The 26353-nt window shown below is 40.8% G+C and overlaps 2 protein-coding genes across 4 annotated transcripts in view; one reads left to right on the plus strand and one right to left on the minus strand.

Moving 5' to 3' along the window:
• Window positions 1–26353, plus strand: part of sfxn2 (sideroflexin 2) — a 44261-nt gene that overhangs the window by 11852 nt on the left and 6056 nt on the right. The window contains exons 2-7 of one of the 3 annotated variants that reach the window (XM_022225008.2): window positions 6372–6573; window positions 22871–23091; window positions 23938–24108; window positions 24490–24588; window positions 25067–25142; window positions 25732–25878. In XM_022225008.2, the coding sequence (XP_022080700.2) occupies window positions 22892–23091; window positions 23938–24108; window positions 24490–24588; window positions 25067–25142; window positions 25732–25878 (693 nt within the window). In that variant the 5' untranslated portion in view covers window positions 6372–6573; window positions 22871–22891. Of the gene's footprint in view, window positions 1–6371; window positions 6574–21576; window positions 21685–22870; window positions 23092–23937; window positions 24109–24489; window positions 24589–25066; window positions 25143–25731; window positions 25879–26353 lie in introns of those variants that run through there. The other 2 variants (XM_087144652.1, XM_022225009.2) reach the window with 2 other exon arrangements.
• LOC110973853 (ADP-ribosylation factor-like protein 3) lies at window positions 12599–21295 on the minus strand. Its single transcript, XM_022225010.2, has 5 exons — window positions 21136–21295; window positions 19129–19333; window positions 18662–18768; window positions 17967–18152; window positions 12599–17396 (listed from the first exon to the last, which is right to left on the minus strand). The coding sequence occupies exons 1-5, from the start codon at window positions 21136–21138 to the stop codon at window positions 17337–17339; spliced, it is 561 nt and encodes a 186-aa protein (XP_022080702.1). The 5' UTR covers window positions 21139–21295; the 3' UTR covers window positions 12599–17336.

A 26353-nucleotide genomic window follows, 5' to 3' on the forward strand; every position in this document is an offset into this window, starting at 1 on the left:
GTCAGAATTAATCACAATTCATCAATCCCAAAAGATCAAACAACTGCAATATGGAACCATTGAAATCAATTGGATTTGTCAAAGTAAATACTTCATTTAGGAACGAGTGTGGTCCAATGAGTTAGACCTTCTTCAGTAAATGAAATAAAAATTTCGTACAAAAAAGCATATTCTTACCTGAGCACCGGACATGTTGAATGGTTTGTTGCTGAAGTTGTAAACATGAAATGTTCGTCGGATCGTGGTGATTCCTAATCAATTTGTTCGGCAAACTGAGCGCGCACTGAACGTCCGAACGGTTAAATCGAGTGTGAGGACCCTCCTTGTTAAACCAGCGCTTAATGATTTGCGCCAAATTATGCCGAAATAGCGCGAAATCTTGATGGGAAAGCGCTAATAGATAATTGTTCAATGAAGCCTACCCTCCACGAACATTTAGCAGATTGCCAATTTCACTTCTGACCATCGTGATGTAGAATCAGTGCAGACCGTCATGAGGTATTTGCGAAGATTCTGACTTTTTGTATGTTTATACTTTTATTTGAAAAGGAAAGTCGAATGGTATGAATATAATTGATTGATGTTTCACTGAATATGGAATGAGGTACTGTGTCGAAAACAAAAGGTAGAGGAAACAGTGGCCTGTGATCCCATGCCATGGGTTGCTGCGTCTGTGACGTCATTGATTAAATGTACTTTTTTGTAGCCATATTTTGTTTTAAATCGTTTAATTTTGCGTTTTCTTTTCTTTGTTGAAATCGTCTTCAGAGTAAGTCTCAACCTCTTCGGGTGAAATGATAAAAGCTTAAAAATATTAACTTTCACGCTGTACGCTGTTTTTAGGGTTCTAGTTGGGGGCGCCCCAAGTCTCAACGGGACGAATCTCTGTAAAGGGGCAGTCGTTACATCCAGCTATAATGAAGTTATTTAACAAAAACATATTAATGTCTTACTTCCTCTTTCAACTTCAATGTTTTCATCTTGAAGGATATTGTGCCTAAAGAGCAGACCACCCACAATCAAATTCATTACTGGCGTGGTCATTTTGCAGAATGGTGAGCGAAAGGTCTGCCTGAAAAAAATGATGGGATCAAAACACATTCCGGCCGGTCGTATATATTAACGTCGGCAGACCATCGGAACTATCTCACCTATGTGCAATTTATACCCACGTGTCGACAAGTTAATTATATTTGTGTATAAATGCCTGCTTCCTATGTGGAAAAAAATCTCAATAACTGAACCTTTTTCTTTCTGTGTTTCTTTCTCCGAGTTGCTTTGACAACAGAGATTGGAAAATGAGGAGAGATAGGAACTTCACAGCGCCAAGAAAGATGCCTGTAAATAAATGCGGAAGGACGAGTTTGATATGTTTATTACTAACGGTTTAGTTAACTGCTGTTCTGTTTCATATGAGATTATTGGTTCGTTTTGAAAATTTATGGAAATCCCTGTTTGAAACTTGTGAACAAGTCCTCCTTTTATTCATAGGCCACGAAATATTACGTATTATCGTGCAACTTCAAATCAGAACGTTGGGATCCAATTTTCTACCAGTTCACGAATAGGCAAACCGATTTAAGATTGGTGATTGAGTAAATAAATTGACTGCATCCGATGGGTGGTTCGAAACCCTACGTGGTTAACTCAAGAATCACACACCAGACATCAAGAAAAGTCCTGCGCTCCCTGTACTCTAATGGCCTAGTCAAATTCTAGAAATCAGCCTCAGCAATGACTCTCGATAAATAAAAAAGAACGAAAATAGTTCAATCGAACCGATTAAAACAACACACTAAAAGAACCAAATCTGGGCCAGTCGTGATGAGAGCTAGGTCAATGGCGGTAAATGGTGCCTGCGTTTAGTACGGGGTGTCAAACAATAGTTAATATACGGAGGTGACGACACTCGTAACCGTAAACACAGCAATTGCATCTGCGCTCAAGCGACCTCAGTATAAACATACGGCTACCACCAAGCCATTGCACTTACTGGTCATGCATATTTCATTTACTGGAGGCCTCTCGATGATAATGATACCGAGGCGTGATCATGAAGGATGCAACGCCACACATATTAACAGTCCGCTCCTCTTGAATTATTTTTATTCGTGAAAAGTTCGAGTGTGGAACCACGTTTTTGTGTTTTTTTTTTTTGATGGGCTGTTTATACTGTTATTAGCCGTGAAAGGAAACAAGACTTGAAGTGTACGCCCTCAAGCGATGGAGGTGATGACATCAGTTTGAAATCTGTCCCAGACGGCTCGTTATTTCTCTTTTTTTATCAAGTATGGGATTCCATGCATGAGAGCCTACCTCAGGCCGAGAAAGTTTCTTTTCAAAACTAGCAGACATGATGAATGAACCAAAATGGCAATATTGGGCCAATTGTCCGCGTTCCGCATGCCAGTGACACTGAGACACAGGGGAAAGTAAAGGAAATTCATAGTATAACAAGAAAATTGATAAAACCTTTAAAAATCAGTCAAAAAAAGTTGTAGTCATGGCAACTAACGTACATTGTAGTTGAAAATCCAATATTGGTTGTGGGCAAACTGTACATGTATTGAATGTATAGTAATGTCAAACTCAGACCCCAATAAATTAGGCCTAAGTGAAGATTCGCGAAAAATGTTTATGGCAGTCATTGGTTCTTCCACTGCTATTCAGCTGAAGCAATTACATCCATGTTAATTCCTGATGGCTTTTTAAACGTGTTTATCATTGGATACAAAGACGTAAAATTTCGTTTATGTTTTGGGGAGAGCGCTTTGTGTGGTCGACTGCAAACTTGGCGTGTCGGGATACTGTAGGCCTACACATCCCCCATCCACACGCACCTTGTGTGGTTGCCGGCGAGGCAGTGTTTATTGATAGCTCTACCGTCCAAAGGCTCTCGCGGCCCGTATTAATCACGTTCGCTCTCCTGGTGATTACCCGCACTTCCCGGAGAGAAAAAAAAGAAAATAAGTATATCTCTTAAGGATTCGTTTATACCTTGTGGCATGCCCAGTTGGTCGATTCTGGGATTTATTGTTTGGGCGACCCCCACCGAAAATAATCAAATCTTATACACATCGACCCAAATGTTCTGTCAAATTACACGCCTAATATAAATGTTGACATTGAATGGAGGACGCTCAGAGTGAAAGGTGACGTGCGGTGTTGGTCACATGAATGTTAGGTCATTTGGATGCCTGCGTGGATATTTTAGTCATTAGGCTAATAGGAAAACAGAAACTGGACTTGTAAGACGAAAGTGTTTTCTGTAATCCTAGTTTCCTGTAAATATTGAAAAAATCATCACTTAAAAATTTTGTTTCAAAAGTAAAGAGACCAAATCATTTATATGATGTGACTTCTTTTCTTCACGATGGCTGCTGCTGACATTGTTACAACGTCATGAATTATTCAAAGCAGGATCTCTCCACATTCAATTTATTCAGTAATTGCTTGTGTCACAAGAAACGTCATTACCGTGAACCAATCAAAATCATCAAGCTACCCCTTGAAACCTTCCTCAATCATTCAAGCAATTTAATTGGTAAGTAACCACACTCCTCCCGATGACGTAGAAGATTCTATTCAACATTCAACTCTAGATAAATCATTCACTGAGAGACCGTGTTCAGAATTGGACCAACGGCTTTTTACCACAGCGCTTGATTTATCCATTTAAAAAGGCGCGAAAATATATATCTATTTCATCCGTCAATCAATCACGTTGTAGGCGCCGATATGATGTCACAGTGAGATAGTTCCCACAAAATTTATATCTGTACGAACATATTAATTAACTACGCTTTAAAATAAAATGCGTATCATTGCTAAGTTAGGTCACAGTGACATAGGCACGCGGTTGACGTTAAAAAGTAATAAGGAAAGCATAAACGAAAAATCACAAACACTAACAAACACAAACCATTTAAATCAAAGTGTGCAGTGAACTTGTCTTGCCTACTTGTATTTTGGTGCAACAGATAACACGAAAGAGCCGTTGTCTTTTCAACGCATGGACTTCCATGCACTCAACAGTCCGGCAAACGTTTGGGAAATTGACTAAATTTCTGGAATTTGTACAATTCAGTAAAGTTGAAGCTGTGTTTGCTTTGATTTCACCCTGGCTATTTGCTTGCTTTTGCCCGCTATATTTGCTTTTATTGACCAAATTTTTTTTCAGCATCGCGCGTGGCGATTCTTTGCCTATGTAAGCGAGAGGTGTCATCATTTTTGTATACTTCGGCATAATTACCGGACCAGTATGTAGCATGATTGAGGCTTTGACCTAGATTGGAAAGCGAAAACAAAGTGGAAAAAATACACACAAAGTCAAAGTGGCTCCCGGCTCTATATAGAGACAAAGCAGATATGTTAGCATAAAATATGAACAAGACCCCGATATGAAGTTAATAAACTTTAAAGATTTCAATGAGAACATTTTAAATTCAGGATTCGAAGTCTGTCTTTTAAAGTTCTCCTTCTACTATTAGATTTTTGAGGCCTCATTATTTAAAACAGTTCACCAGAGGTATGTGAAATGTCACACAATTTTGTGCCAATGTCTTCTTGCTCGAGTGTCTAGCCAAACCCAGCTTTAATGAACATTAATCTTATTCAAATTATGAACGTTTATTTACCAAACTCTCCGCTAAAATAACTGCTTGTTATAGTAAGTGCTTGCTGATTTTTTTTCTGTGCTGGCTCTGTGGTGTTGGGATCGCACCGCAACCCGCCAGGGCATTTATGGGGAGAACTTTGCCAAATGAGCCGTGGAGAGTAGTCAGGACAGACGCGGCTAAGTTTAGTTTAATCTCGGGCTTGTGTCTCGGGGGGTAAAACCGCGCCATCGCATGGCGTCTTCTAAGTAGCTGACCTCTGACCCGTCGTGAAGTCATAGATGTCAACTTGTCATCGTGTCTTTATCAGACACGAAAAAGGCGCCAATAACCCCGCTTGAGTCCGAAAATATGGAAAAATATGAAATGATCGTGTCATGGGTTGACACCTAGGGTGGTTTTCTTGACAAATTTACAAGTCCTGTGCTCCCTTTCCCAGTAAATGTTAACACTAAACATGATTTGGTTGTGCTACTTTTTCTGGGATATGTCTGTTCTATTTTTCTTGAATTTATTGCCTCGTGTCAGTTGAAATTAACGAAGCAAAAATTATTGCACTGCCCCAAATCATCTAACAGGCTGAAAAAGAAATTAATGGCGTCAACAGAGGGCGCTTTGCCCAAGTTCTAAAAATGTAATAGGTCTTTCTCAGAGGATATCAAACGCGATGAAAAATATTCTCAGTCTTAAAATTGACATGCATGTTTGAAAGTGTGATTCAGATTTGATTTGCTTTTAACCTCAGTCTGCTTAGAAATGGACATTTTCTCCTGGCTGCAAAACCAAACCCATCGAAACTTGGATCGAGTCAAGCTAAACGTGGACGGCCTTCGAAGCATTGTAAGCGTCAAAGTGCGCATTACCTTGCCAAACCATTCAGATAAAATGAAAACACTCCATAATTTTCATCTTCTTTCCCCAATGTGTTTCTTCGTTCACATTTTGCACTTAAGCTACTTCCGTTGTTTTTATACGGTCATCGTTTTACGAGCGCGTGCAATAAATGGGCGGTAAACGGTGCGGTCGCGTGTTTTAGCACAATAAATCCGGCGCGCGCGATGGCAAGTCCATGAAGCCGAGCCAAGCACGGCAGGACAAATAATCAGACGAGAAGCAACCTGACGCCGAAATGACTGACGCACGGTAGCCGATACATCACCATCAACACCATTCGTTTCCATTCAGCCTCTCATCGCTTCTTGTGCCGTCTCCTCTTTTGGACAATCCTGTCACCGATTCCACTGTGTAATTTGAAAGTCGAGTATACAGGAAAATTACGGATAGATCATCACTTGCCCTAAATTTTTCTGAACAAACGAACAGTAAAATCTTGGATGCAGTCTTCGTGAAAGTTTCATCAACAGGGAATTACTTTTTATTAAGCTTTATATCGCGAATAAGGGAATAATTATACCTGTACCCAAGTAATCATCTTTAAGAAAGACTGCTGAGACAAGTTACCCGTTTCCTGTCCATGAAGATATTTCTTGTAGAGATCGCTCCGTGGGTATGATGAAGACTGTTCAGCTGATTGTCATGATTCCTGAAATAGACTCCCAATACTATCTCCGATCTTTTGTGTCTTATTGTGCGTCAGTTATTCGAACAGCTGTAACTTTTGCCATTCTACATTTTGCTTTAACGCATCACGAATATCGCTCCAAGTTGATTTTTTATTCAAGTATTATTCCTTTATACTTTAACCACAGTCGATGCACATTAAAAGGCATTTATTGTAACATTTTTCGACAACAGGTTACTTTCCGGATACCAGTGCCTACTTGATTACCAAGATCGGTTTATATGGGGGAAAATCGTCCGGTGCCAATTAAGCAGTGACCCACTTGATGAAGATTTCTACAATATCCTCGGGATACTAGACCAAGATGGTCGTCTTGTGTGAGATTCTGTTATCAAGTCCTCCACTTCAGCTTAATATTGCCCGACTACCGGTACGGTAAGAGCCATTTACGAAGCACCCAACCAATCAATCAGTCATTTGTTACCGAATAGAAAGCTAGGAGGCGCTCAAAGGTACCCGATACAGCCTAGGGGGACGCAGCGAGCGGTTGGTTGGCTTAAAGCTTGCCGAAGCTGAGCCAGCCAGTATCAAGAGTAAATCGATGCTGTGATTTAAACGGCGCTAGCTGCTCTTCATTTGGGCACAAGAGCCTCTTGTCACCATGCCATCCCCGACAAATCACCGAGCGCCTTCCGTTCGGATAATTGTATCTCATAAACAAGCTATCGAGAAACGATTGGCTTTTTTGCTAACTTCGCCTGGGCCCATGCAGCGAGGAACGGTGCAAGGGGGCAAACCGATCCGACGAGCGCAAAGACATTCAGGCACGCGGCTGGCCAATGGTGCTAAGCGATCTGGAAGTGAGATTGATGTGGTTAAGTATCAGATATGTCATCCGCTGAAGTAGAGACCCCTTCGCACAAATTCGACTGGTCTTTTATTTTATTTACAAAATGGCGTGTGCTCGGTTTTAAGGGGACTAAATTGAGCTTTAATGAATGGGGTTCTCTTTGGCAGGCCGCGTTTGGGTGGGAATAAAGAGCGGGAAAACTTCTGATTGCGTCAATAGAGGATAATTTGAGACGGTTTTTAATCCAGGCCGTCTATGATTGATGAGTGTGGGAATTGAGATTACAAAACTTCAAGGTTCGGACCTCAAACACTGAAGGGCAATTTACTTTTAATTGGAAATAATTCGTGAAGGCCAGAAAATGGCTGGATTTTTATTACTTCTAAAGATCAAAAAGGGGAGAGTACTTTTGAGCAATTACCAACAAATCCATGCAATGAATTCGTTACGTGATTGATGCCACTCTATAGTTTTAAACACTATAGTTTTGATTTGTAAGACTCCATTAAATACGAACGTATGTGCTGTCTGTTTTGCATTTGTTGATCAATGTGCTGACGTAAAATTCGATGAAACATTTTCCTCTTAGATATTCATGAAGGATGGACCATCCTTACATCTAGATTGGAAATAATTGCTCCAGGTTTCTTTCGATGAGCCGTGTCACTATACCTAAATTTGCAGTTTGCATCAGCCATAGTTAGTGCGTATAATAATGTTAATTCGGGTTCACTTGCAGCACAAGCCAAACTTTGAGGAAACGCTGAAACTACTTCGTTTAGCCTGTTTGTGCTGTGTGCTTTGCCATGTTCAAGGCCTCTTAATTTGTTTGTTATCTGCACGACTTCGCCTTGCAGGACGGCAATCAATTTTCTCCCCGCAAGCCTAGCAAGTCAGGACCGTGATTAAAATCCTCTTGTGCCGAGCGTAGCCCCTCGGGGCCTGGCCGGCCGGGGAGCGGTTGGCCGCGATTGCCGGTGCCCGCCTCGTCAATTTCCGTGCCATCTTCCCGTCTTTTACCGTTGATGACCTAATCAGTCACACAATTCGTGTGCGAATTCACCCTTAGCGGGCCAGGAAATTACCACACAAGAAAGAGAGTGGACTTTTGGAGATGCTGGAGAATCAAGGCCAAGAAACCGAATGGGTTCATTCGAATTACGATAAAGTTTTCTTTTCAACAACTCAACGCGTGACAATTATTGTCTTGTTATAACTCTTCTGTAGTATTGTGATGTTCGCTATCGTCACAATGTGACCCTGCAAAGATTTATCGTACATGAGCCGATAAAGTTATTTAAACCTTTCTTGTTAGTTTCTTGTTGTTTTTTCTAAACGATTTATGTTTGTCAAAGAAAGTGGGCGGGCTCATTGAGTAGCTTTCTCATGTATTTCACATCGAACATATCAAAATTATTTTTAGTCACTATCCCTACGCGGGTAATGAGTTCTAATTGGGCAAGGTATAAATCCTTCCCGAATGTTAGCCATATTTTCCCTACATCGACCAACTGCCCGTTTAAAACAAAGTTAGATTTTTAAAAAAAGAACCGCAGTCAGTGTAACGTAAAATTTCCATGAGAAAACTGTTACGTATACCGTTTGTTTGTACATATAAATTAACCATTTCCCCTGCACAAAGCATCCCTTTAAACATCCATGATAAAGAAAACATCCAAACATCCAAACAAAAGAGAGCGTACCAGCGCCTAATCTCGACCCATCACATCCTAATGCGGAAATCATTTGTATGTTATTAGAGGGTGTATACACTCGCCTTATCATCAAGCACAGTCCAGAAACTTGTCAGCAAGCCAGCGCATTACAGTTTATGCGTCGTCAGTCTGTACCGCAAGAGTGCAGACTAAAGGGTTCAGTTTACATTATACTCGTCCCGCACTTTTGGTTTTGCATCGTGCATGGGCCGGCGTTCCGTCAGGGGATTCTTGGCCGATTGCTATGTCTCCCCCCTGGCGCCCTAATGACACCTTATACAAACTAAAGTGACTCGATTAGGTAAACTGTATGACACGGTGCATATCATCTCAAATACATATTAATCATGATATGACAAAACAGCTCTTTGCTAAGTGTGAAAACAATGCAGCCGATCCGGCTGCACAGGGACACTGCACTTGTTGGAATTCCTAACAAAATTCTAGAGGGAATATAAAACTAGTGACTTAAAATTGCAGTCTATTATGGGGTTATCGTTGTGGTATTTGACTTACTAACTTTATTCACATTTTTCAGTATCGGCTTACCGGACAAATTTAGCGATAAAAACTTGGATAAAAAGAAAGGTAAAACCGCGGATTTCCACTTTTAAATTTATGCATGAGTTTAGTGACTATTATGCAGGGCCGTACTGTATTTCGAGATTTATTTCGCTTTCATTGTGTAATGTAATCATTGTACAACGTGATTTCTTCCACTGAATTATCCAGTGCGCCCTCTCTTGTAGTTAGGTTCTCAGCTCATAAAGTAGTCTGGATACCAGACCAGATGATTCTGACTATACTCTACGAATCCGAATGGTCGGATACCGTGCACGATATGGGGCCGATGGGTACCCCCCCCCTTCAATTACCTAACACATCCCCCTAGAACTTAGAAGTCTGTAAAGAATTCCTGAGATTCCGATCAAACAATGGCCAACACAAAGGCAGGGGGGGGTCTCTCCGCCCCGTATCTTCATCGTATGGAGGGTCCGGTATCCCCCAATGTCCACGTGACCAAGACTGGAGAAATTCCTCCAGTTTTCAGGAAATACCCAAAATATTCCGAAGTCGTCCCGCCTATATTCGGCATGTTCGGATGGTACCGTTGACGTTCGGTGATTCCCGGTCGAGTAGGTGGGCTAGCTGTTGAACGTGAACTCCCGTATCCTAATGGCAGCTGTTGATACCACAATATTTGACTTTATATAACGGGTTTTGCCCTTACCCAGCGTATATATTAATAACACTGTATGCTCAGTGCTTGTCCGAGAGCTTGCGAAAAAAGTCACAAGCTTACTCGGGTGGGACTCGAACCCACGACCTCCTGCTTACTAGTACTAGTGCAGACGTCTTAACCACTCGATATTTGACTTTATACACTGAAATCGAAGGTCGCCTTAGCCAAATGCAGAATATGACTTACCCAATCAGGCTTGTACCTGAAACATACTTTCAGTGGGGATACACATGCAGTATTGCCCACTGGATATGAGAAAGGTCTCATTTTGAGATGTTGCCACTGATGAATATGAAAACATCCGGGCTCTCAACTTGTGACCCCTGAGCCTTGCGTCATATCTATTTCTATCCGTGGGTGATGCCTGACCTAATTTTTTTTTCAAGAGTCGTCAGGGAATCTTTGGGCAGGGAACCAGACTACTCATAAAGCTTGTTTGTACAATTCGTACCGCTGAGGGCGCAGCTAATACGGCTGCTTCCGAAAGTTACGGCTGCGGTTGGAAATCACACGAGCACATAGGGTGCGTTTTGCCATACGTAGCAAATTATACTCGATCGGCCTCACATTCAGTGAACAAAAGCTAACATTTAATCCGCGTACACAGATATCTCTAGTCTTAGACGTGCCAAGTTAACATTTATTCCCAGAATAGAGATATTTCTATTAATTAATAGAGATATTTGTATACGCGGATTAAATGTTAGCTTTGCACGCCATACAGCCTTACAGGTACAAAGTGTTCAAATTAAAAAGAAGCACTTCGGTACTTGGTTCTGTTGCACGTAGTTCGATTTCGGTGACACTCTCTGACTTCTCATGCTGAGCTGATATTACCTGTCTTTGAAGTTCTTTCCAATGTCTTCAAGACAGTTTCAAAATCATGTGAATCCCTAGACGGGGGCAAAGTTAAGTATTGGAATACCTCATTGTAGACCTATGAGGAACAAAACGCAAAGCACCATGGTATATGCTGCAGCGTGGTAGTGAATAGTGCGAACATCGTAAGCAAATGTCCTAATAATAGGTGAATCTCGGGTCGCCCATTAAAGGCATACGAGAGAATATTGACTTGCCAATGCGAAAGTTCGACCCAATGTGATAATTGATTGGTGGTCACAGGTTATGATAACATGAACTGATAAAAGCCAGTTTGAATTTCATTTTCAGTTCAAATAAAATACATGCAGTATACTCCTTTAATTTTCCCAGTGCAGACTACAGTTATCTGTGAATAATCCCCTGATTTACTAAAACATTTCTGGGCATATATTACCGGTACCTTGGTTTGTCTTCTAAGAAAATGCTCTTGAACAGGGTAAAGGTAACAAAACAATGTTGGTCAGAGTTGTTTATAGAGAGAGAGTTGCGTCGTGAGTGCCTCAATTGGTGGAACCCAAATGGTGGTTCATGCTGTACTGCAAATATGATAAACAGCTACTTTGGTTCCATAGTCTGAAGTTAGCACTTCTCTCTCTCTGAAAGTTCCAGGCCAATAGCCAACAGAAATAAATACCCGAACTTCAAAAAATTAGGAAAAAATACTCACGAGTTTCTCAGGCGTTCGAAATGCACATAAAATTAAAGCCCAGTGTATGATTTTTCATTTTCTTTTCAAATTTTTATTCATTGACCAATGACTTTTGAAGATTTTTCCACGGAAGGTCACCGCTAAAATTCAGCCGTGAAGCCCCTCGCCATTTTGAAATATTGATGCCTACACTTCTCGAAAAAAATAGACTGTTTTCAGGCGCCGATTTCTTCCAAATCTCTCTCAAACGCAAACTGGTATTCTCTTTGCCCGCCTAAACCTGTATTTTCTACAACACTTCATGCTTGTGGGCCACAAAATGCTCTATTTCGTAGAGAATTTGAGTGCATACAAATTGTGATTTGGCCCGCGCAAGCGAAGCAGTCTTCAGCCTATTTACTGGCAATGGCCTGTATCCTTTGGCTGAGTTCGGGCGGCTTGTTCTCGTATGTTCAGGATCGATTTGTAACGTTGTTTGTGGGTCGGCCGCTCGAACGCTGGGAACGTACAACCGGTTATCGCTACTAGTTACTTGTAGCATGCAAGTAACATGCAACATGGCGGCATCCTTGTACATTCTTCGAGAGTTAATGTTTGAGCCAACTTATTTTCCATTTTAAAAATCATATCTGTCATGGAAAATTATTGATGTTAATTGTGCAAAACTTTCCATTGTCTCCAGTTTTGTAAGCCATCTCGATAGTTTTGCAGCTTTTCAAAAATCAAATCTCACGAGTTTTCCCGTGTGATCGTGTAAAACCCTGATGAGGAGGTGGTGTGTGAACCTGTTCCGAGAACAGTGTTCTTGGGTCATGTTCCCGTCGTTCGAGCTCGAGAATGCGAAAACCGTGTCAAGAACAGGCCGCCCGAACTCGACCTTTAGTTGGTACACAAACGCCCTCTATTAAAATACTTCGCAATAAATGTCAACAGAGGGCGCACTTCCAAATACGCAGCCTGTTGAATTCTGCCTGTCGACTTGACACCAATAGGTTCTACTTTGTGAAGAAATATCCCCAATGAAGTCTATTTAAGTCGAAATGTGTCAATAATCATTTCATAAAACAAAAAAAGACAAAAACAGCCCACAATAAAAACTAAAACCTTCCAAACACAAGCGGTTAAAATTACATGAAATGTGACTTGGATTTATTCTCAGTCATTGCATTTTTACCCTTCCAATGCTCATTTCTTAATAGCATAAATCAATAATTTAAAGGATCTATATCCTATCGGTACAAATACTTTTTTAGAAGTAAATACAAGACTACATTTGTTCTGATAATCAACTGACAAACAAGAATACACATCCTATATATACAAAATAAAATTGGAAATGGACGAACGCCTGACTCAAGGTGACAAAGTGGTCCGAGCATAAAAAAATCATTCAACAAAATGCCTGGTTAAAGGTTACAGCTACAACAGTCTTATGACCAATAGATTTCATCCATGAATATGAGAGAAAAATGTAAAAAATGATGAACAAAAAACAAAACCTTTACACAATAATTGCACTGATATGAAGGTCTCATTTCTTTATCCACTAGGAATATTTTGGACAAGTTACTTCTGGGGACTGCACCCTAGTCACTCTAGTGCAACAAATCATGAACTGATGTCGCAGAGAATTAAACTCAACAAAGAAAATGTCAAAATATCTGAAGGGACAAAGGAACAGATCTGTGCATAACTTGTACTTGTACCTGCAACACTGTACAAAGGTAAAATACCACAGATAAACTTGCCATCAAATCAATGTTTTGTGTTTTGGGTAGTATATTTCCACGACCTACCCATGAACTACAACACTAGAGTGATTTTCAACTATGAAATCGCTGTGTATTAAACTGTGACTTCTTCATGTTGAATGACCAACTAAATTGTAATCAAATTCACTAACTAACCAATAATAAATCACAGTAACGTACTCCCAAATACATTAACAAGATTAAACAAAAGGTGTGAAAATAAGCATCTGCATTCATTTGAAAATACCACCAGTAAACAAGCCCTTTTTGTCAGGACCTTTGACCTCTTATCAAGATTGGTAAACGTTTGGCTGTGTTAAACACTTCAAGTGATTTAAGCCATCCCTTCCTTTTCAACCCAGTCATGTAAGCCACATTACTTTATTGTTCTTTTCATCCAGAAAAAAAAAATTACTGTCGAACCTCATTAAAAAGAGTTCCTTTGGACTACTGCAGATTGCCTTGTTATAACAGGAATCCTATATTGTCAGGAATGAAGAACAAGGGATTAGGACCTAAAATGTTCTTTGTATAAGCAGAATGTTGTATTAGCAATGCTCTTATTTACAACTGAACCATTTTTCTGAGACTAATTAGCAGGAGGCAGCATTTCTACCAAACCACAACCACCAGACACTTTTGGCAGCACTCTTCCAACTCAACCATGTTGGTCTCCCAATTTGGGAGAAATAACCCCTGACGCCAAAGCCATGGAATCTATGAAGTCCAACCTGGGACCATACCAAGCGTTGAGGACCTAAACCTGACATCATAATGCATTCACTGTGTGGTACCAACAAATCCAGGAACACAATCCATGTCCAAAGGGTACGGGTACCAGTTTTCAGGCCTTTTCATTAAATTGTTAGACTAAAATTCACACTTCTCTGGCCCTATCAGGATAAGAACCTGAAACACATCCCTTTACTTGAAGCCCAACTAGTTGCTGACTTTGAGCCACTAATGTTTTTTCTGAACACTAGCTAGTATAAAGCCTCCATAATTAAAGGCAGCTTTTTCCGGTGAACTTTGTTGCTGAGTTTGTCACTCACCTGTCAGATATTGTCTTCAGCCAATTTTCAGCAATGGACCGTATTCGCAGGGTACCCAATGTCAGTCGTATTCCTGAGCATACTGTATACATTTCAAACCCTTAATATGATGGTACCAGGTGGGTTTTTTTTGGGGGGGGGGTCAGAACAAAATTGTAGAATAGAGTCTGGTTCTATAACTTTAACGTTTTCCAATGAATACACTACACTGGGGAACCTGACTGAAATTGGGTCCTCCGTGAATACGGTGCATTCTTTGGTGATTTGTTTGCTGATACTCCTATCTAGTCTGGTGTGGGTTTGAACACTGTTGGTCAGGGTCAATCCAGCCCATGATGACCTCATGATGACCCTGTGATGACCCCATCAATGTCATCTTCAGAGTCAAATATGTCACATTCCAAAATCAACAAAACCTTTACAACCCTTGAACATGAACACATATTGAATACAGTATCTTACACAAATAACATAACTTGAATATTTTCAGGCTTCCTAACCGCCCCGAGTTGAAGTGCACCCCCAAGCGGCAAAAGAAAGACAGATGGTACTAAGTTTTCCAAGCGGGTTCTTGCACGAGTTCTGAGTGTACACAAAGACCATACATTAAGGAACAAATTTGTTACTCAGCGTGCTCCGCATCGAACGCGCCATTGATCCCATTATAAACGCGCGCCCACGCAGTGAGTACTTAAAAAAACACGCCCTCTTTTGTTCTGCTCGGAGCGGATAACTGCTTGTAATTATTATTGTTTTGATTACCTATCCATATGCTCTCCAATTGTCACCCTTTTTGTGAAGAAACTGCCAAAAGTTCAAGGATTACAAGAAATTATTTGATAATAACACGAGTTTCATAAGGTATTAGACAAGCTGCACTTAGCTCTTATGCCACACACACAAAATATCACACAAAACAGTTGCCCTTAAATTATAAAAAAAAGTTAGTTTCTTAATCTCAATAGTAGGTTTGATAAATGCTTAAATCTTGGTGGATGGAATTCTTCAAAATTGTTACTTTCTATTGTGATTTAAGTGCAATACTGGCTTAATTAAGTATAAAGTCTGTTGCTCTTTTTTTTGTTTTTAATGCTAGGTGAATGGTGCACGTAAATGAAGTTTGATTCGCTGTTATAATTCTGCACTACTGTCAATTCAGAGTGTGAAAACTATTTAGAAAACTTTTCCACACTGTTTAAATGTGTAAACGTCCTAGCCTTACCAAGGTGTCATTGAAAACTTTAAACACAACAAATTGCATTAAAGTTCTGGTGATGAATTCATGGTATTCCTTTGATATGACCGAGCAGTAAAGTGTTCTGAAAATCAGATTACATTTTACAGGTATTGTTAACAATAAAAATGAAAGCCAAAATGCGTCAATCAAAATGTTAAACCTCTAAAATGGGCAACTCCGTCTACACATTTGGCAAAATCTGTAGATGGATTTGGAACTTTTTTCCTTACTGTCAATTAATTAATGTTCCCGAAATGTTTAGGAATAACAAGCCACTGCGCTTCGGGGGAATCAAGAACTTAACCACTTCACTGAAAACTATTCCCAATCTTGTCAAATCCAACAAACAAACAAAATGGAATATTCAATTCACTTTGACAGAATTTAGGCATCATCAAGCCCTATGTTAAGGAATGGTGTCCCAATATCCAAGCCCTGCCATTTTAAATCCATTGAAAATCCCACAGAGCCAAGTGTTGGATTTGCAAAGATTTGTGAGTGGTTAACACCTGAATTGGTCAAGTTTTTGTAGCTTTGTGAAGCATGGTAGACACAGTAGGTCACTTGGAGCACAAAAATGTTTTTACCCAAATCAAACAGCGCCCTCTTGTGCCCCCTTACCGTGCTAATAGGCTCATGGCAGAGAATTTACAAAGTTCAGCAGGCATAAATATCAAGTTCTTTACAAGGGTGTGGCTATTTACTTGTCAAACAAATACAACCAATCAAGCACAAACTGTGACACACCCAAAACACAGTACTTCAAAGGCACAATAACCAACCAACTTGGATATTAACAAATGATAACCAGAAAACTAAAATGTGCAAAACATGTTTGGAAAGCTGTGGTATCCTGGTCATTCAAAAAAGCTATTTCTGAATTAGTGTTCTGGAATTTTATTCGAACTCTCCACCACTTTTTAGATGTACAAATTTTACTCAAGACGACTCATGTTTTTTAAAGGTGGAATGAAGGGAAATATGGCACGCTGGCAGTAAACTGGACGTATACAGTCAATCATAATGAATAAATAATGACACGGCTTAAGTTGAGGGACAGTGGTCAATTCACAGAATGAACTACATGAACCATAACGATTGCTTCACTGATTGAAATGAAGCCAATTCCAGTAAGCTGACTTTTAGACTAAGTCCAAGCATCCGACAGTAGACGTAAACCCTCTTTGGTATCTTAGTATTTTGTACGATCAGGGAGACAGATCTCTTGCCTGGGATTTTTTTTAGCAACCTTCCCTTTCAGACCATCAATTTCAAAGCCAATGTCTTTAACATTTATTGTTACCTCACACGCCGATTGGCTACCCCTAAAAACACCTCTCAACAAATTATTTTACCCAATATACTTGGGTTCGTTATTCACACTTTCTGAAATTACAAATGGCTGTTTTGAATACGACGGATGTTTTAAAGTACCATATGACTGCATATACCGACAACATTGATTGCAAAAAATCAGTTCATGAAAAAAAAAATAAAATAAAAATTAGCAGATACATGTATACTCTTTGTCAGATTGATTCAAAGGAAAGGATGATTGCCATCATACCAACCCGTCTGTGACTCACATTAGAAAATAAGTGACAGTGTTCCACGACTGACAGCAATCACTATGAATCCAATAATGACACTGGGTACCATTCACCCACAGTGTAATCCAACTTACCCAGTAGACATCTCCAAGTGCTGAGCTCAAGTTGACAAAAGTGGCTCCACCTCCTGAGTACAAGCATTGGGTGAAGTGGACCAAGATTGTCTAGAAACTGATGAGTTACAAAGTACGCTTCATTTTTCTACTGGATTATTTCTTTGATCCTTTCTTTGATGATCCGACGTTTGAAAAGACCCAACCAAGGCCATCCTGCAAAGCAAAGAATTTGGAACATTAAAGCAGGACACCAAAGCATATCACGCTGTCATGACATGAGGGTCAATTGGGCTTGCTTAATTAATTGAAGCCAGATGGTTATGTATTCTTCTTCAGCAGGTGACACATGACATTTCAACCTTCAATGGCTGATGTTTTAATCAAAATACGTTTAAGAACCAGATGTTGAAACCTTAGTCTAAGTGTTCTCTCCTTTTTACCTCAAAGACAGATTAGACTGGAGATCAACACATTGGACCCCTCTACCATTTCAAAATTAATAATCTCCATGCCTGTCCAGTCAGCCAGCAATTTGTAGCGGATTTTTATTTCTTGAAGACAATATGCACACATATTTGGCATTCTCATAGGATCTCCAATCGGAATATTGATATTATCCTAACAATTTTATAGTTTTTGAGAGTGAAAGATGCCTTTATTCAACTAGCATATTCTACTCCTCATTTTGTTACAATAAGAATGTATGCCCATTTTTAGGAAAATTTTTGGGGAAGTACTTTTTGTGGTTGTTTCATACACATTAAAAAAACCACATTTCCAGACCTTGAGACCTTCTCCTGTAACTGCCGAACAAGCTTGAATCTGCCATGCTCTGTCTCTGATCTTGGTCAGGTCCATCGCCATAGATATGTCACTGGCTGGAAGTGCCATGGCAAGGTCTTGCTTATTTGCATATACCAAGACAGGTACTTGAGCCAACTTTTCCTCTGACAGTAAGGAGGTCAATTCCTGCCACACAAAAATCAAGATGACAAAGGTCAGGGCTAGTCGAGTCAAACCTCGTTAATAAGAGGTCCTTCAGACACTGCTGATTACCTTCTTATAACAGGAACTTTGTATTATTGGGAATAAAAACCATAAAGAACAAAAAGGGATTGGGACCTAAAAATGCTATTGTTTGAGCTGAATGCTGTATTAGCAGTGTTCTTATCAACAAGGTTTGACTATAGAAGGTTGCAGCTATACAAACGTAGCATGCAGTAAAATACTTGGACTCATCAACTGGAGAGCAATGGAAAAATTTCCTTTTTGTTTTGCTGAAACCGATGTTTTTACTTTACCAAATCGTATCATCCCATCTCAAAAGTTACAGGGCCTGACATTTTCATTCTAGCAGAAAATGCAAAAACACTGTGTTCCTGAAATAACAGTTAAATGTCTGCATTTGGAGTCTGGTGCCAAACAATCTATGTGTCATAAGTGATAATCTCTCTGTGGTAAACCAAACCAGCACTCACCAATGAAGTCTCTTCCAGTCGTACTTGATCGGCGCTGTCAACGACATAGATAAGAATGGATGTGTTCTCAAAATAGTTAGCCCAATATGGTCGGATCTTCTGCTGACCTGTCAGAATTCAAGCATCAGAGATACTTACAGTGGACAGGTTTGAGCAAGCAATGGTCTCCGCGACCCAACTTTGAATCTGACAGGGGCCATGGTGCTTCCCTTGTCTTCTAAATGTAGTACCTAGGTTGGAATCTTACCAAAGCCAAGTACACATCACTCTGCAAAGTTTCATTGGCACGAATATTCCTTGAACAAAACTGAACAATATTTCCAGGATCCCATCACTTTCTATTTGCAGTTTTGCTCAGCATCAGTCCTGAAGCCATTGAAATTCTGTCAAACCAAGTGATAGATTTTCTTAGATTTAGGACAGGCCCTTGTCCTCAAAAAGGGATGGTTTAATTTTAGTCTACTCACCCCCAATGTCCCAAACGTTCAGTTGCCAATTCCCAGTCTTGACGCTCTTGACGTTGAAGCCTTGTGTTGGGTTGATGTGACTGATGTCTTCAGAGGCAAGTTTCTTCAGTATGGTGGTCTTACCAGCATTGTCCAGACCGAGAAGAAGGACCCTTAACTCCTCTTCATGTTTAGTCTTAAGACCTCGTAAAATACTCAGCAAACCCTGTAGATTTCAGAGAAACAGGAAAAAGCAAATGCCAATGGATGGTGAAAAGGTACAGGAGAGTTACATTGATGCAGTGGTGAATTTCATACCTTCTAGGGCCTACTAACACTACGTCTATGACCTACAGTAGGTGTGAATCCTGCCCAGGCTGACGTGAATCATGCATGGATTGAGTAGGCCAAGAACCAGAGGGCTACTCTCAGAATTGTGCCAACTAAAGTACCACGTTTCCCGTATCATTGCATTCCCGTATCATTGGGGAGTTGGGTTGGCAAAGCAGTTCTTTCCTCACCTTCCACCTCTGTGGTCCCGGGTTCGATTCCCGGCCCGGTCCACATGTGGATTGGGTTTTCAGTCCCTTCCTGTTTTACCCAGACTATTCCTTTGGGGTTTTCCTCCCACCTCTAAAACTGTAACTGCTTCTCATTGTTTCCTCTTTACTGATATTGGTGAATGTGGGTCGTTTTACACTGGTAATAGGCCTATACTGTGGATGCTTGGGGGGGGGGAGATTTGATTGAGAAAGTACAGTTTTAGGCAAAATAAATGGGCTCATTAAGAATCCCGGAGTAATTGCAGAATATTCCGCCACACAAAAACACCCCCCCTAAAAATCCATGGCTACGTAGTCGAGTGGAGGTTATTCGACTTCCAGCTATCCCTGCTGCGTCAAGCCTCAAGGTATGTGTTGTGTATAGTACTGACGTCATTCTTGAGAATGAGGCACTCACTTGAATTACATGTCGGCCTACATACAACTCACTCAGGGAAGACTAAAATTTTTCTAAGTCCAATGTGGGTCGTGGGGAGCAGCTACGCCGATAGGCCTACAGCCTTATGAAGTGGCCTTGTGCGTCCTGCAACGCAACGTGAATGGGGGAGCGGAAGAATTTGTAAGTCCAATTTGGGTCCCAGGGAGCGGCTACGCCGATAGGCCTACATACGAAGTGGGCCTTGTGCGTCCCGCAACGCAAAGTGAATGGGGAGCGGAAGAATTTGTAAGTCCAATGTGGGTCCCAGGGAGCGGCTACGCCGATAGGCCTACGGGGATACGAAGTGGGCCTTGTGCGTCCTGCAACGCAACGTGAATGGGGGAGCGGAAGAATTTGTAAGTCCAATTTGGGTCCCAGGGAGCGGCTACGCCGATAGGCCTACATACGAAGTGGGCCTTGTGCGTCCTGCAACGCAAAGTGAATGGGGAGTGGAAGAATTTTCTACGTCCAATGTGGGTTGCGGGGAGTGGCTACGCGAATACAGGGATATGAAGTGGGCTTTGTGGATGGAAGTGTGACTCTGTATCCGTGGCTACATACAAAGTGGGTAAGGTGAGTGGCGGGGTATTCTGCAATTGTGCCAGAATCGCATGCCATGGCATAGCGTTCCAAAGCAATGAAAATTTGGAACTGTGTGGGACAAATCTGGGAGTAGGCCTACGTACCAGGCAGAAGGTTAGCAAGACACCTGTGTAACGTTAGGCCTACCTGACTATGAATGATTATGAACTCGTACATTGTCGTCCTTTTTTATAGCTCCATGCCATTGGCTACACACTACTTACATGTACTAGACTGTCATTGTCATGCCAAGCCCCACTAGTGTGGCACGGACTCCCGATCCATCCTTAAGGATGGATCGGGAGAGAGTCCGTGCCACACTAGTGCCCTGGCAGTAGTGGGGCTATGTCATGCCAAGCAAAGACTTAACTCATGATGTGACGATAGGGGAAACGTGGTACTTAGCAACGGTTATCAAAATTTGTAAAATCCATAAAATAATCGAAAATTAATTTAAATGCTCACCATTACGATCAAATGAATCTTCTAACGTGTAATATTCAGAGAGAGATTCCTGACTGGTCCTTGCTCTATGCATGGACTAGGGATACGCGCCACACGCTGTATGTAACTATGTGTATGTGACGTCACTAGGTTTGCATGTACAGCTGTTTTCCCACGATTCTTTCGGAACTTTCTATTAAACAATGAGAAATAATTCATGAGCCATAAAACTTATCCTCAACCTCAAAATGATTAATTATATACAATAATCAAAGTAAAACACTGGTTTTAAAAAGCACTCAAAACGCTTTCTCTGCGGTTTGTTGACATAATTTTTCGGTCCGTAGGAATTTTGTTCCATCTTTTGCCAGTAGCGTTTTGTCTGAATCCCTGTCTCAGTGTAGGGACATTTGAGTATTACCGTGGCTTATTGTGTACTGCCAGACTGCTCGTGTAAAGTTCGCTAATATTATTGCACATGTGTACGTGTACAGGGAACTTGTGTGCGTGTCACGGACTTCGGAAGTTGAATGCAAGGTCCTTCCGTTGTGTTGAAAATCTACAGAAAAGGTTGGTCAACTTGGTGCATAAAACCATGGAGGTCTTTTCCTACCTTCATGATATAATAAAATCATGTTGCGTAAATTTGCTCTAGGGCCTAGTGTGTGATGATGGTTTTCTTGGTAATAAGAGATGAAAAAGTGCAGAGATCTGTTTCTCTGCAGAGCAGTGATAAAGCATGTACATGTATGTAGACCACGCTATGCCTAAAGAAAACTGTCATCTGTCTTGTGGGACATTCTCATGTGGAGGGCTAGTGACCGGGGATGGGGTGGGTGGGAAGGGAATTAGGGAAGGGACGTGCCCCCGTCATTTTTTCATTTGTACAAAATGGGCCACTGTCAGTATTTGCCACAATGAAGAGTGCCCAAGGTCATTCAGATGCGCTTGCAAGGTCTGGCCTATAGTATCAGCAGGCCTGGAGGCCCGGGCTACATAGACTAGACTCTTATGCTCATGCGTTCTTCCAAAATGACCTAACCCCACTTAATTTAAAGATGGCGACTGTGAGAGCAAGCCTGTGAGATTGAATGGGTGAAGGCAAAAAGACATGAAAGTGCCAGAACAACGTGAGTGAAATCATTCAATAAATGGCATTAAGAAAGTGGAGAGGCTAAGGATCATCTCTGTGTCCAAAAGAAATTGCGCCCACAATGATAAGTGCCTGCGTTGAAAATTTTCAGTACGCCGACACGAAATTGCGTATACGGATGTGTGGCTAAGGATGGATCGGGAGTGAGAGGCCGTGCCACACTAGCGGGGCTAAGAATGACCTTGCTTTTTTGAAATACTTGACTGAAAGTTATTCTCTATTTTGTTGCATCTGTTTTAAATTTTACAAGTTCCCAGCGGCCAATTTTGCTTGCTGATTATTTCACCTTTCCACAAAGGCACGAAAAAACCTAGTTACAACTTGAAACAGAAATAAGCATAATCCAGAATGAATAAGTTCACTGCCTTTTTAATCATTATGCACAGAGTATAAATATGGGGAATGGTCTAATCCTTAACCCCTACCCTCTGGATTTGAGGCTATGGGGGAAATATGAATCTTAAAAGAACCTTGCCTTGGAAATAAAGCTTTTCACTGAGTGAGAGTAAGATTTACTCCATGACAGCCCGCCCATGTACACCTATAAATAATGTCAGATTCAGGAAATTGTTGTCTAAATTAAATTTGTATTTTTCCCATTAGATTTAAAAGAAACAGTGAAACATGGCACAGACCCTGGCAACTCAAGACAGTGTAGTTGCCTCTACCGGTATGGGTCCAAGATTAGACCTCTCCCAGCCTCGTTGGGACCAGACTACCTTTGTGGGCAGGTTGAAACACTTCTTCAATGTCACCGATCCAAGAACAGTGATTTGCAGTGACAAACAACTGTATGCTGCAAGGGACTTGATCAATGACTACAAGTAAGTGCGCCTCAAATTTTACACGGATCCACGTTCTATTTTCCTCCTGTATCAAGCCTGGTCAAGCTCCTTTGTTTTACTGCTCTGATCTTTGCTTAGCTCACCTTGGCTGTGTCCTGCTTTGTTGTAGTAGCTTCTTTTCTGTCCTCTTTTAATTTTACTCATCTGTAGATTCCATCTCATGGCTCTGATTACACACAATTCTCTGCTTTCAGCTTCCAGAAATCCCAAGGGAACTTTTTGGAGCTGCAGGCTTGCATACGAGCCACAATGCTGTGCTGTTAGTGGAAAGCATATATCTTTTGCTTTGGGGTAATTCCGTTGGTGACAAACTAACATATTGGCAGGGCTTTTCACAATGTATCCTGTGCTATCAAGTATCATACGATGGTAATAAGTCAGACTTTCTTCATTGAAAGTGTTCTTCTACTGAACAGATTTCTCTTGAAATTTGGACTGCATCACCCTAAGGATCAGGTAAAGTTCTGTGTTGCCAGGGTAACAGAATGAAATCTTTTTAACCTCCCTTTTGTGTGTATAAATAATGTGAAATTAAAGTCACTGACATTGGCAAATAAAAAAATTTCCATATATGACATAAGTATACGGGAAAGATAGGGCCTTGCTATCTCTTAATGTTGGTTGTTTTCCAACATCACTGCCTTTGTAACTGTGCCCCACATGATCACTTTCTGTGAAAAACAAAGTTGAAACCCAGATTGACAGGTGCATTGAATTACTGTGTGATAAGCACAAATCGTAAACACTGCCACCAACAGGACTCAGATACTCAGACCTAGTGCACGGACTCCACACTCATGTCCACATTGCTTACTTTCTCCCCAGGATGGGTCTAGAACCCCCAGGTACAACAGAGGAACAGCTTTGGTACGCTCAGAAGCTGTACATGTCGGCTTTTCACCCAGACTCTGGGGAGAAGATGAATCTTATAGGCAAGATGTCCTTTCAAGTACCAGGTGGTATGGCCATCACAGGAGCGATGCTACAATGGTACAAGTAAGTAGACTCAAGATAATGGCCATGGCTCTTCATCTGTTGTGAGATTGGACTTTTGTGTCTTTTTTGTTTTTCTTGTCATCACTTTCGATCGGACAGTCTTTTTTAAATTTTTATCTTGAATGGCTTAGAAGAGAATGTATTACATTTTTTGTGTTTTTTTTTCTTCGTATCTCTGTGGCTCCCGTGGGGACTTTAGACTACATTTGAAAATTGGACGTTGAAATTTGCTTTGATGTGACAAATGGGTTATTCAGGTTGCTGAAGAATATGCTCTTATGTGGCTTTATGGTGTCTGATGTGGTCTCCAGGATTTCCAGAAGACATCCAAACATACACGCCTCTGACTTAAACTGTGACTCTTGATTCCTTCATTGACAGAACAATGCCTGCTGTGGTATTTTGGCAGTGGATTAACCAGTCATTCAACGCACTTGTCAACTACACCAATAGGAACGCAGCCTCATCCATTACCAACCGGTATGGTATGAGATTTGTGATTGCCATGGAAATGGAAACCCCTTGTAGAATGTTGCCTAGTTTTGCATTCAGATTATCTGAAGTGAAACTGTGAACATGTTAGCATCATAGATGAAACATTGTAGAGTTGTTTGATACCATCATCAGTTTTGTAGTTAGTAACAAAAAGCAGAAACTTGATCAGTTAGAATATTCTGCATGTAGTTCTGTTGTTATATGGTTACTGATTCTAACCCCCCTCAGTTCATTTTGCCAGGAACTTTCCAGAATCCTAAGACATCCACCATACTGTGGAAAAATGATGGGGGAATCTATAGGTCATCGGCCTCCACTAAAACCGGAAGTTTCTATGCTGCTCAGCTCTTGAACCCATGAAGATGAACCCAGATCCTGGTGTGGGATTTGGGGTTTAGGGTTGATGGTAGAGTTCAGTTGGTTTTGGACGCCTTGTAGTTATATCATTTGTGGTTCATTTCAGGGAAATTGGCTTGGCGTATGTCACAGCAACAAGTAGTGCCTTGGTGACTGCGCTTAGTCTCAACTCACTCACAAAGGTACAGGTGTTTCTATAAAGAAACTGGTTTCAATAGGTCTCTCTCAAATGATGTCACTTCCTACAGGTTGCCACATGCATCAGCAATTTTTACTTCCATTTCGTAACACGCATCACGCTGTGCTGTGTGCCAAAGATATGTGGATCATCAGCACATGCGCTATTTTAGATCATTTTGCACACAGCGCACATTACAGTTATATAAATATTTGCCATTATCCTACAGAGATAACATCCAATGAGAGAGATCTATGGTGTTGACCATAACAATCCAGTGTAGAGATGCTTTTTAGGTGAAACTCTCTCCTACCGTACATGTATTTCATTGGAGGGCTGTGACATGATATGATCACATGACTGACTTACAATAGATTTCTAATGGCCCCAAAATTTAAACGTTTATTTTGAATAATGATTGGCTCTCGTCGTGATAATATTTGAAAAGAAGCCCTTGAAAATTATGTGGATGTAAACTTCATGTATTATTGCACATTGGACTTTGAAAAGACAAATAGTTTTCAAATTTCTATATTTTATAACCTCTTTTGGAATTCTTTGGTAAATTGGTTTACACTTGTGTTTTTCTTCAGAAATCCCCACCCCTCATAGCCCGATATGTCCCCTTTGCTGCCGTAGCAGCAGCCAACTGTGTCAATATTCCTATGATGCGGCAGAAGGAAATTGTTTCTGGGATTGTGGTCTGTGATGAGAAAGGCAGAGAACTTGGCAAATCAAAAGTAAGAGTCATAGTTACGCTAGGAATTGAAACTGTCCAACAGATAAATCTTACCCAGTTGTAATCATTTCTATTTGTTTGTCACATGTATATTAGCATTCATCTCTCTCCGGGCAAGATGTTTTTCCTATCAAAAGTCAGACAATTTACTCCTTTTGGACTGCACCATTGGAAACGTAAAGCAATGCCAGTTTTCCTATCTAGAATGAACATTTACAAGCATAGGTAACTGTAAACGACTGTGGAAATAACTTGTGTTTGCATATGAAATGGCTAGTGCTACCAATAAATATCTCCAGATGTCTGCATTAGAAATACGCCCTCAATAGGAGCATCTGAAAAGTAAAAAAGGGAATTACTTGAAAGCAATAAGCAGCCTTGGAAATTCATGTCCAAAAACCGCTTGAAATTCTGACAAGATTGCACCAATTAGCAGGAAAATGTTATTCAGCAACCACACTGTTTTGTTTGTTAAG

This window comes from Acanthaster planci, linkage group LG13 (assembly GCF_054643075.1).
Source record: "Acanthaster planci isolate LZ-2023a linkage group LG13, COTS_SCS, whole genome shotgun sequence".
Classification (NCBI taxonomy): Eukaryota; Metazoa; Echinodermata; class Asteroidea; order Valvatida; family Acanthasteridae; genus Acanthaster; species Acanthaster planci.

Coding starts and splice junctions, on each gene's coding strand:
- LOC110973853 (XM_022225010.2), bottom strand. Junction 18,769..19,128: donor GAACGTTTGGGACATTGGGG/GTGAGTAGACTA, acceptor GAATTCTGACAG/GTCAGCAGAAGATCCGACCA. Junction 18,153..18,661: donor GACTGGAAGAGACTTCATTG/GTGAGTGCTGGT, acceptor TTTGTGTGGCAG/GAATTGACCTCCTTACTGTC.